General features: G+C 57.3%; 1 protein-coding gene across 1 annotated transcript; it reads left to right on the top strand.

Moving 5' to 3' along the window:
- Window positions 1-6,260: 6,260 nt before the first annotated feature.
- On the top strand, window positions 6,261-11,142 carry PTMA (prothymosin alpha). Its single transcript, XM_019627837.1, has 5 exons — window positions 6,261-6,500; window positions 9,211-9,282; window positions 9,527-9,620; window positions 10,065-10,132; window positions 10,389-11,142. Exons 1-5 carry the CDS (start codon window positions 6,456-6,458, stop codon window positions 10,434-10,436), a joined length of 327 nt encoding a protein of 108 aa, XP_019483382.1. The 5' UTR covers window positions 6,261-6,455; the 3' UTR covers window positions 10,437-11,142.
- The last annotated feature ends 346 nt before the right edge of the window (window positions 11,143-11,488 follow it).

Raw genomic sequence — 11,488 nt, forward strand, 5'->3', positions numbered from 1 at the left:
TTTGTGTAGGCTCGCTTATTAACATTAATCACTCATTTCTAATTTCCCTTTTATGTGTTACTGTAGGTATTCAGAACACATTTTATGTTCCATCATGAATGCCTCTGGATCCAGATTCAGCCTTGTATAATGGTAGTGGTGACTTCTGAAGAACATTCTGGAATACATTCTACCATCCTGACAATCTTAATTGAGGAAACCTCTAATATATCGTATATGGCCCAACAGAGACTGATTTCTACCAACGTGATAAATACTTTGGGGGGGGGTGTCTCAAAACCATGTCTTGGCCAAGGACTTTGCACCTCAGAGCTCTGTGGCCCTGTGAAGAGCCAGAACAGAGTAGGGACAAATAGCCATGCCGTTTTCTCCCCGGGAGCCGGGCCATATTCTTTTCTCCATTTAGCAAGTGGGAAAACTGAGATCTTGCCAGCAGCCAAGTGGATGGGGAGGTGTCTGGCCAACGCTTTTGAGGTAGCACTTTTAAAGCACCTAAGTGGCAAGAGAGAGTGGCCTGGAGAAAGTTGCAGACAGCCACTAAATACTCACAATTCAAGGCCTGGCCACACGGCAGCAAGTTGAGACGACGTGGGGGCTGAGGGCAGTGTGGGCCAGCTCTCAGTTCAGATGTCTGAGCTCTTGCGTTCCTCTCATGCTTTAAACGCACGCAGCTCCACTTCCCTAGAAAAGGTGCTGCCACTTTCCCTTCCCTGGGGAGGTTTGAGTTCTGGGGTAATTCTGCACCCCATTTTGAGATTTTCCTATAGAATTGTCCAAGTGAGAGCTTCACCCCCCCGCTGTGAGTCTCAGAAAACCTCTTAGAGGGGAGAACATCTTTGAAAGGAGCCTGAGGAATCTCCTCCCCCAGTTCTAGAGACTCTTGCTCCCACCTGGATCTAGAAACTAACAGATTCCCGAGCTCACGCCCGGCACTGCGCATGGCAGCCAAGAGCCCTCCAGGAGGGTGTGGGAGCTGCTGATCCCCACGCTGCCAGAGTGCTCAGTGAGCTTCGCTAAACCCTTCAATCCTTCTGCTCTGTCACGTGCAACCAAATGCTCCCAGCGTCACCCTGTGTTCTCCATGGCAAAGAGAAGCAGAACCCAAGTGGGTAGCTGTTTTTGGATCGAGGGCCATAGGACCCTTCTTCTTGGCGGTGGTATAAGATTTCTTCTGAAATGCCATTCTTACCAGCAAGTGAATAAGGACTGACCAGTGTGACCAACGTGTCCCAGTGTGCCTGGGAGTTTTCTGGTTGTAGCACTGGGAGCTCTGCGTCCCAGGACAACCCGGACCGTCGGTCACCCTGTCTGTACTCCCCTTTGGTGTGAGAGCGAGCAAATCCTGGCTGGTGGTATGTCCTCCACCCCTTACACCTTCTCCTCCCAAACAAGACTGGGGGTGGCTTCTCTGCCAGGAGTGAAGGGAAGGTAGAAAAGACCCATTTGAGATTAACAGAGAAGAAGGAAGAGGAAGCTCTGAGATGTCAAAGCACCTCAAAGCACCTGCGTCTCTTCAACCTCAAGCTTACCTGGACACACAGATGCTCAGTTGGGGCCCACTCGAGGCTCCTGTTTGCTGGGTTTCCCTGTGGGGCCAGCCGGCAGGAGGTGCCAGTTAAATGCTTCCTCACAGTCATATACAGGTGTTTAACCTTTCCTCGGGCGCACCGCTTTCACAGGCTCTTGCAGGCTGAGAGACCAGGTGTGTGCCTGCACACGTGCTCCCCCAACCGGCACCTTCACCTGTCATAGTGATGCTGGGCCCACGCACTCACAAACGGGAACCAGAGCTTAAGCAAAACACCCACGGACCTTGAGCTATGCAAACAGGCTTGCACACATGGGGATGGATGCAGGGAAAGGGGTCGGGAAATGGTCCAGGCAGGGAGAAGATGCCTGGAGACACCGCAGGGGGCATGTGCAGGGGCGTCCAGGCCTGGCACCTCCACACGAGGGTGCTCTGGGGGTGGCGGTGGTGGCTTACACGGCACACACACCTCCCCAGCCTCCTTTCCTCATTTCCAATCGGGGCTCTGGTTTGGCATCAGTTTCGGGGCAGGCCCTGAATCTCAAGAGCTGCTCCCCACCCTCTCCCTGCTAGGAGGAGCCTCTTGGTGCAGCCAGACCTGTGTGGGTACCAGGGCCTCTGGCACAGATTCCTGGGAGAACGGGCAGGCCCGGGCGAGCTGCACAAGGGAGCAGGCGTGTGGGGGGTGGCTCTTACACAATCTGGTCCTGGCTCAGCAGGGCGGCAGAGTTGAAAGGCCTCTGGCAGCTCCCCAGGCCCTTATGCCTGGGCAAGGAAACCACAGCCTGAAACTCCTGGTTTCTGAATAGCGGGAAGGCGGGAGTTTTTGAGGCCTGCTTCACTCGGGCTGCCTCCCAGACTCTGTCATTCCTCTGAGGCCGGAGGGACTGCCAAGCATGTCAGGCACTGAAACACAGACTTCCAGAAGCTCAGCTAGGCCGGTGCCCTCAGTTCCCACTGAATATGGGAAGAGCTTGCTGAAGATATTGTTCCTTTGTCCAGAGTCCTACAAACACTGTGAAACCAGCCCTCTTAGGTACAGAGGGCAGCTGGAAAATGGGGTCCCAAGAACACTGATGGTTTTCCCAGAGGTGCCAGACACTATCTGAAGAACTTTCTGAATATTAATTCCTTCGTTTCCACCATTCCCCTGGAAGGTAGGAACTGTTATTGTCATCTCCATTTTTTTGAGATGAGGAAGTACCTCGCCTAATGTCACATGGCCAGCATGTAGCAGGGCTGGGATTTGAACCCAGGCAGCTTTATCAGCTTTTATATTCTTTCTGGTCTTTTGGGAATCAAGCAGGATTGTGAGACAACCATTTAGGAATAGGCTGGAAGTGGCTTTGGAGCAAGTGTTGCCAACTTAAGTGCCTACAAGGCCAGGCCGGTGAATAAATGTGTGACTCGGGCCGGGCAGGGAAAGGCCTGTGGTCCAACTGGAGAGTGTGTAGGCAACCCAGAGGTGTCCTTATTGCAAATTCCCTAAACACAAAACTTGCCTGAAGGCCATTTGGGTGCTGCTAAGAGAGTTCTCACATGAGGTTGTAAACAGAGCCTGGCCAGGATATGCAGCCTACCAGGGTACATCAGCTTATTATTTATTTCTTTGGTGATGGTGGTGATGGTGGTGGTGGTTTGAAAGGCCACAGAAGCAGCAAAGGGCAGCGATGAATCAATAAATAAAAGTGGGGAGTTGCCTGTTACTGGAGGAACAAGGCTCATGATAGCCTAAGTCAAATACCACACTCCCACGGCCAGGAGGAGAGGCCCAAGGAGGCTGCTTCCTTTCCAGGGCTCATCTAACAACTTCTCCATTCTAGGGTTTTAGCTTTAGTCTAATCACTGATTCACTTGATTACTCTAAGTTCTGTGCTGTAATCCCTGTCTGCTCTCCTGACTTGTTAAAAAGAAAGTGATATCATATTAGAAGTTCAACCTATAAATTTGCTGATTTTCAATTGGTTTTGACCTACAAAAACATCAATATCATATGATTCAACCCTATAATTGTCCTTCCTATTGCAAGGTGCAGAGAATAAAGGAAAATGCTTGAAGCATGAGCCAAAGGCTCACTGCCATGTACACAGCAGGCACTCAGTGAGTGCTTGGTGAATGTAAATGCTGGTTCCATGTGGGCACGAACCTTCCCCACTCATTTCTAGTCAAAGCCAGCTGCATGAGGACAGGGTCAGGCAAAGCAGTTCTTCAAGGGCAATTCACACTCACCGAGCTCCTCCTAGATGCAATACCCTCCCCGCTGTGCTCCCCACATAATGGCCAGAATCCAGAACAGTCATGTTCAACTGTGGGCACAGACGACTGTCCAAGGCTACCATCCAGACACGGAAGACGACCCAATCGGTTAGATGTAGCACAGACCAAGCTCTCTCGCTGCATCGGGTTTTGTGGACTGAACAATCCCCTAGAGTGAAACCAGAGCTTAATAGATGCACCGCAGGTGGATGGCGCTCTCCTGTCCCACTTACAACGCCGCACAAACCTCTGGTAGAATGTGGTACAAAGGAGGGGATGGCCGCGGCGGCGGCCAAGGAGCCCCTTCCTCATCTGAGGCCAAGGGCGGCCTCAGGTCCGCGCCTCAATACAGCTGGCGGCGGTAGGGAGGGGACTGAACAAAGAGTTGGGACGCATGGTCCTCGGGGACACCATTGTGAGTCCTTTGGACTGGCGCGCGCTCAGCCTGGGGAGAATCCCACCTCCAGCTACTGAGGCGCCTTAAGGGGCGGAGACCCGGCGGGCGCCCCCTCCACCGCCGCGTACCCGGGACGTGATGGCGACCGCCAGGCAGCAGGAGGTGGCGCGGTGCCCCCGCCCTATCCAGCACCTGCCCTACGTTGTCCCGGCCCAAAGAGAGGGAGTTCAGTCTTCTTTCCCCCCAAAAGACAACTCGCTCAAGAAAGCCCCACATGCCAGAGGCCAGACTGGCAGATGTGCTCGGGGATGCGGGACCGACGCGTGCGGGGAACGGGTAAGGGGGTGGAGGGGTGGGGGCCCAAACCCAGCGGGCGCTCTGGTTCTCTGTGCCTCTTCCCGGCTGGGCAGCGGAGTCCGAAGCCGGGGGAGGCAGCCAGACCGAGTGCGTGGTAAGCTCAATAAAGTGGGTCTCGTATGGGAATGGGACCATGCTGGTCCCTGACCTAAGAAAACCAAGAAGAGCGACTCAGTCTCTCCTTTTGCCCCTGACTTCAAGCTCTACTGGATTTGGCAACTGTCCTTCCTCCATGATCCCGGACTCCGGGTTTTCTCCATTCCCAGATCGGCGGCCCCAAGAGACAGACAGCGGCACCTGCCAATGGAAGGACGCAAAGCGTCAACTTTGTGTTCGCCCGCCACTCTCAGCCAGTGTGCGCTCGTTTCTCCCGAGTCCCGCCTTCCGTGTCGGGCGCCCTCTTGTGGCAATACAGAGATGAACCCTATCTGTCGCCATCTTGTGTGTGGCACAGGTATTTTTCTAGAACTTATTTCTACCTCTTCTAATCTTTCCTCCCACACAGCGGGTTTCTAAATTCGACAGCCAAGTGCGATGGCGACAAGGAGGGTGTAACGTAGTTTTCGGGTCGCCTGCGTGGGTTGGATCGCCACGTCACGCCACGCTCGCCGAGCCCAACGCCATCTTGAGTGTGGCGTCTGAATGGTTCCCTTCTCGGGGCTCCGCGTGGTTCCCTAAATGGCGCCCCAAACTTTAAGGATACCCCAAGGACTAGCCCAACTGGTCTAAGGGACAATTACTGACCCCCAATAACGCCTCAACGTTTAAGTTCATGTGCCCCTCGCAGCCCCTTAAGTGGGATGGGTGAAGGGTATATTCGATGGCCAGGCGCTGGAAGGAGGCTCCGAGTCCGCCGCGACGGCAGTGACCGCTCGGGGCAGGCGCCGTCCACAACCTTGGAGCGCGGCGCCCGCGTGCCGTCTTCCTCGAGGGCAGAAGCCTGCACCGGCTTTTGAGTCCCCTCGATGTGTGAATCACTTGAGTGTGTGGTTGGCTCGAAGCCCGCTCCTCGGCTGGCTTATGGGGGGAGAACGCAGGGGATGATGGTAGGGGGCAGTGTCGGTGACCTCCCCAACGACTCGGGGCCCCTGGGGCTGGGCAGATGGGGTGGACATGGTAGAGAAGACGGGCAGTCCAGGTACGCGGGTCTCGGCCTCCCGCCCTCACCGCTCGTCATGGGGATGACGCCCACTTGCGCTGGGACAATTCTTGCTCGAGAGTGCCCAGGCGCAGGGGGCAAGCATCTCCGCGGGTACGGCTAAGGGCACCGCCCGGGGTGAATTCAGCCCAGCACCCCGGCCTTCCCCTCCCCCTCGCTGGCAGCCGTCGTGCGCGCCCGCCGCCACCTCCTCTTCCCTCCCCCTCCTTCCGAGGAGCCACGGGGAGGGGCGGACGGGGGGCTGGGCGGGCAGCTTTGCCGCGCTTTAGCTTTTTGCGTCAGCAGCCCCAGCAAAACAGCAGCGGGAGCGCGCGCCCCGAGCGCTCCCGCGCGCCCTTCCCCCGCGGCGTACGCGCAGCGGAGACCCGGCAAACTCAGGCCCTGAATGACAGTGCGACCGGCTACTGCGCAGCGCGGGACGCACCAAGGCACTGCCGCTTTAAGCACGCTTGCCCATTGTTCGGAATGGAGCCAATGAGCGAGCGCCCGCTCCCTGCGCTCAGCCAATAGTATTCGGGCAAGGGAGGCCTAGCGCCGCCCATAATCTATATTAAAGGTTCTGGCGCCGCGTGAGTTCCCCACTGGCTGCTCTGAAAAGCCATCTTTGCATTGTTCCCGTGTCTGGCTCCGCTCTCGCCGCAGCCACCTCCGCCGTGCGCCTCTTCCGCCGCCGCGGACTCCGGCAGCTATTTCGCTAGAGTCCTCGAACTCTCGCTTTCTTCTTAATCCGCTGCTTAGGATCACCGGCGTGCCCCACCATGTCAGACGCGGCCGTGGACACCAGCTCCGAGATCACCACCAAGGTGAGGGTAGACGCCGTCCGCCCCTTCGGGGTCCGCGCGTTGTCGCCGGAGCGGTGTTTGGCGCGCCACGGCTGCGGTGCCGCGAGCCCGCTGTGTCTCTTTCTTGCGGGGAGCTCGGCCTAGGCCCCCAGGCAGTCCACTCTTTGTGTGTGCGGGGGAGGGGGCGGGAAGCGCCGCGGGCAGACCCGATGCCCGTGGTGGAGTGGGCCGGGCGCCCTCAGGGTCGGGCGGGAGCGGGGCGCGGAGGCTGAGGGGCTCTGGGGGAAGGTTGCTCCACGGCTCCGGAAACTTGTTTGTGATTCGTCTGAGCGGCGGCAGGAGGAGAGGGGCCGGGCTGGGGGGTCGTCGGCCCGCAGGGCGCACGGAAATAACTTTGAAACTCGAGCGCGTTTGGAATCGGAAGTGCTGGGGTGGGGGGGGCGCGTGTGCGGGCCGGCTGCGGGAAGTAGCGGCGACTGCCCGCCGGCGGCGCTCTTTGTTCGGCGCCGGGCCGCCCCTTTTCGCGCCTTGCAGTCGGTCAGAGGAGGTTTGTCTGCCCTGAGGTCTGATAAGGCGGAGTGGGCGGCCGGCCGGCCGCGCCGTCGATCGTTTCTGCGGAGGTGTGAAGGTCTCCTTAGACTTGGGCGCTTGCGGAGGCGGGGGTGGGCGTCTTCCGGGGGGAGCGTTCCAGGAGCAGCCGCCTAGTTTTCAGTAATGCACCAGCGGCGCCGTGTTTGGCTGAGGAGGAGCGAGCGAGCGAGCCCACGCGCCGGAGGGGAGGAAACGGAAAGTGAAGGAGCGGCGCGCCGGGACGACGATGTGGGCGCCCCCCGCGGCTGCCCTGGAGCACCGTGTGCGCGGCCCCTCTGGGGGCGACGCGGGCGAACAAAAGCTGCGGCCGCCCCTGACGGACGCGTTGTGGGGTCATGCTGGGCGCCGGGGGTTGTCGGGTCCGGTGCTATGGGTTCCTTGCCGCCCGCGGTTTTGAGGTCCTGTGCGTTTGGCGCAGCTCCGCTTCTGCGCGCCGCGTCAATCCCGCTGCCCGTCTCGGGGAGCGTCTCCGCTCGGCGGGAGCGCGACACTTGAAGGCGAACAGGCTTTTTAACCTTTCGGCCCTTCTCCGCACCCCTCTCGTGCCGTGGTGACAGGCGCAAGTCACCTTGGCGTCTCCTTAGCCCCAATGGCCCTGGCTTCACCTGGCGCTCTTCCCAGGGGCGATTCCCCCCAGCGGAGTGGAGCTTGCGACCGGGCTTTCCGCAGGAGCGCCCGCCGATCCCCTCTGAGCCCAGCGGGGGACTAGTTTGGGTGGGAGGATCGGCCTTCCCAGCGCGGACGGCCGCGTTTGTTTTTCTCCAAGGTGATTTCCCGCTAGTGGCATTAAATAGCCGTGTGGAGCGCGTCCTCGACGACTTAGGTTGTGGGGCTGAAAAAGCCCGGCGGACGGAGAGGCGGCCTCCCGCGGGACTTTACCCGCCAAATGCAGAGACGCAGGCCCGCGTATCTAGGCCTGCGGGGGAGGCGGGGGCTGCGTGGGCGTCGGAAGACAGGGAAAGACTGGTGCGCACCTTGCGCGATGGCCGGGGCCGCCGCAGCCCCCCGGCTCTGGGTCTCTAGGGTCAGGGACACTCGGCGGCCCCGGGGCCACGTGCTCCGCGCGCGCGGTGCGTGCCGAGGCCCGCGCGCAAAGCCCGCCGGGCGGGGACTGTGCGCTTGCGCGCTGCGACCTCCCCCCGCCCCCACTCGCTCCCTGGGGCTTTGGCCGCCAGGGGGCGGGAGCGGGCGGCATCGGTGTCCACGGTGGGCCGGCTGGGGCCAACCCGGCAGACAGGTGCCCCGGGGCGGCTCTCTGGACGGCGCCCCGGGCCGCTCGACGCCTGTGTTGGCCGCCGGCCCAGCCACACCGGATGGAAAAAGTTAGAGGGCATCAGGGCGACCGCCATGGCGCTGCCCTTTGCGAGGTGCTCGTGGACAGAAAAGCTAGAAGCCGGGAGGGAGATGGGGCGCTCCGGGCCGCGCTCTTCTGAGCGAGAGAGAGGCCTCGGGCTTAGGCACGCGTCGCCTGAGCCTGTGCCCATTTCCATCAACGGTTTGCGACACAGCCCTCCCACCCCCCGGACAGCTGTCCAATAAGGGGGACATTGGGGTGGTTTTTTGTGGTTTTTTTTGGCCTTTTTATAAAGGCGTGAGGTTCTCACATCTTGGACTACCGTGGGTTTGGCTCTCGAGCTCTGGCTTCGCGGACTCTGGCTGGTGAGGCAGCCTCCCCAATTCCGCCTGTTGGCTCCCTCCCTTCCCCTCCCTGGCTAGTCCACCCACGGGAGTTCTCCCGCAGTGTCGGGGCCCTCCCTCCTTTGCCTTATTTATGGCACATACCTGCTGCCTTCCCAGAAGGATTTGTGAGAGGCGGAGCTCCCTCTGGTTGGAAACAAGTCTGATGGGTGTGTGTGAGAGTGAAGTGTTTCTGGGCTTGTCTGCCCGGCCAGACGGGTTTGGGGCTGTGGTGCCACATGGCCTTTTTAGTGTGTTCTCTTAAGGGCTGCGAAATCGGACAATATCCTGACCACGGACACGCTGCGTATTCTGTGGCTTTTCTTTCTACGGGTTCCATGTGTTATATGCGGCTTTTTAAACTTTGGACATCCAGCACTACATACATACCTGTAACCCTGGATCCAGTTGCCAGCCGTAGGTTGCTTAAAAGGCTTACTAGTTCCTTCTTCCCTTTTTGAAGGACTTAAAGGAGAAGAAGGAAGTTGTGGAGGAGGCAGAGAATGGAAGAGACGCACCTGCTAATGGGAACGCTGTGAGTGTCCACCTTGCTCATGACCACCTAGCAGCTCCTGGCCAAGAAGCTCTCTCCCTCCAGTGATTTTGGACTTAGTCCAGGGTTGTGGAGGAGGCTGAGCCCTTGGTTGGTTCTTGTGTCGTCTCCTAGTGTGGAGCCTCAGGGGGTCTGAGGTTGTAGAAGCATTGGGCAGGGTTTGGAAGAGGGGATGGGGACCAGAGTGATGCTCTGTGTTCATTAACCTGGTGTGTTTTCTGTTGAGAATGAGGAAAATGGGGAGCAGGAGGCTGACAATGAGGTAGACGAAGAAGAGGAAGAAGGAGGAGAGGAGGAGGAGGAAGAGGAGGAAGGTGATGGTGAGTAGCCTTGTCCATCTCCTCTTTTGGCGGGTACCTTTCTTTGGCCCCTCTGGCACAGGGGTAGGAATTGGGCTCTCAGGGTGGGGGCCAGTGGACCACCTGCAACTGGACCCTGTTCCAGTTTACCGGCCTTGTTTTAGGCTAGTGATGTGAAGCTGTACCCCATACTCTTATTCCTGCTGGAGAGCCCTGGCCTCACTGATCTGTGGGTGTAGCCTTGGTACAGTTGCTTGGGTCACTGGACCTTCCCCCCCGGAGACAAGTGCCTATGTGGGCAATGTGTGGGTACCCTGACTGCCTGGTTTGTCAGGCAGCAGACAGATCAGGGACATTCCACCCTGGCGCATCTATTACTGAGCGATTCCCTGAGGAACTGCAGTCCAGCTCCCCACCCCCGGTTGGCTGAGAAGGCAGTGTGGTTTACCTGGGTTAATTCTCCAGGTGAGGAAGAGGATGAAGACGAGGAGGCTGAGGCAGCTACGGGCAAGCGGGCAGCTGAAGATGATGAGGTGGGTTCTGGCCTGGGGGAGGTTTGGGGTCTGAGGCACTGTAGCTGGAGAGGCTGATGGACTCACCTTGTGTTTGGGGTGCTGCTTCTCAGTGTTGAGCAGGAGCAGGAAGGAACTTGGGCCCAGCTTCCCAGAGCTCTAGAGGCTTCTAGAGCTGCCAGTGCTTGGTCTTCACTGCCAGCAAGAGCTCAGACAGTGGGTAGGTGGGCCCAGTGCACTGGAAGGGGCCTTGACTTGCCCGTCTTTCCCTGCCCAGGATGATGATGTTGACACCAAGAAGCAGAAGACTGATGAAGATGACTAGACAGCAAAAAAGGAAAAGTTAAACTTAAAAAAAAAAAAGGCCGCCGTGACCTATTCACCTTCCACTTCCCGTCTCAGAATCTAAACGTGGTCACCTTCGAGTAGAGAGTCCCGCCTGCCTGCCCGCCCACCACGGGCAGTGCCACCCGCAGATGATGACACACGCTCTCCACCACCCAACCAAAACCACAACGTGAATTTGCAACAGGGGAGGAAAAAAACCAAAACTTCCAAGGCCCTGCTTTTTTTCTTAAAAGTACTTTAAAAAGGAAAATTTGTTTGTATTTTTTATTTACATTTTATATTTTTGTACATATTGTTAGGGGTCAGCCATTTTTAATGATCTCGTGATGACCAAACCAGCCTTTGGAGCGTTCTCTGTCCTACTTCTGACTTTACTTGTGGTGTGAGCATGTTCATTATCTCAAAGGAGAAAAAAAACCTTGTAAAAAAAGCAAAAACAACAACAAAAAAACAATCTTATTCCGAGCATTCCAGTAACTTTTTTTGTGTATGTACTTAGCTGTACTATAAGTAGTTGGTTTGTATGAGATGGTTAAAAAGGCCAAAGATAAAAGGTTTCTTTTTTTTCCTTTTTTTGTCTATGAAGTTGCTGTTTATTTTTTTTGGCCTGTTTGATGTATGTGTGAAAACAATGTTGTCCAACAATAAACCGGAATTTTATTTTGCTGAGTTGTTCTAACAAAGCTGTCTCGAAGCCTGGTTTTTCTGTTTTGGTTTCTTGAAACCTGGGGAGGGGGCAGAGAGATAGGGGATGATCTTGAAATGAGGCCCAGCTGTTTTTCCTGGGTAGGAACAGAGGGTTGAAGGCACCTGTTTGGGAGGGGATGGGTGTGCCCTTTGGGCCTCAGCCTCTGGGAGTTACTGGCTGAGGGGAGCTGCTTACCAGGTTTGCCTCCTACTGATGGTACCAAGAACATGTCTGGGACTACGGCAGGTGTCCATAGATAGCCCCAGTCACTCTAGAAGAGCAGGCCACCTGTGGCTGCCCTACTGTGGACTCAGCCTCCCAGTGGGACAACTTCCCTGCAC

This window comes from Hipposideros armiger, unplaced genomic scaffold (genome assembly GCF_001890085.2).
Source record: "Hipposideros armiger isolate ML-2016 unplaced genomic scaffold, ASM189008v1 scaffold_17, whole genome shotgun sequence".
Classification (NCBI taxonomy): domain Eukaryota; kingdom Metazoa; phylum Chordata; class Mammalia; order Chiroptera; family Hipposideridae; genus Hipposideros; species Hipposideros armiger.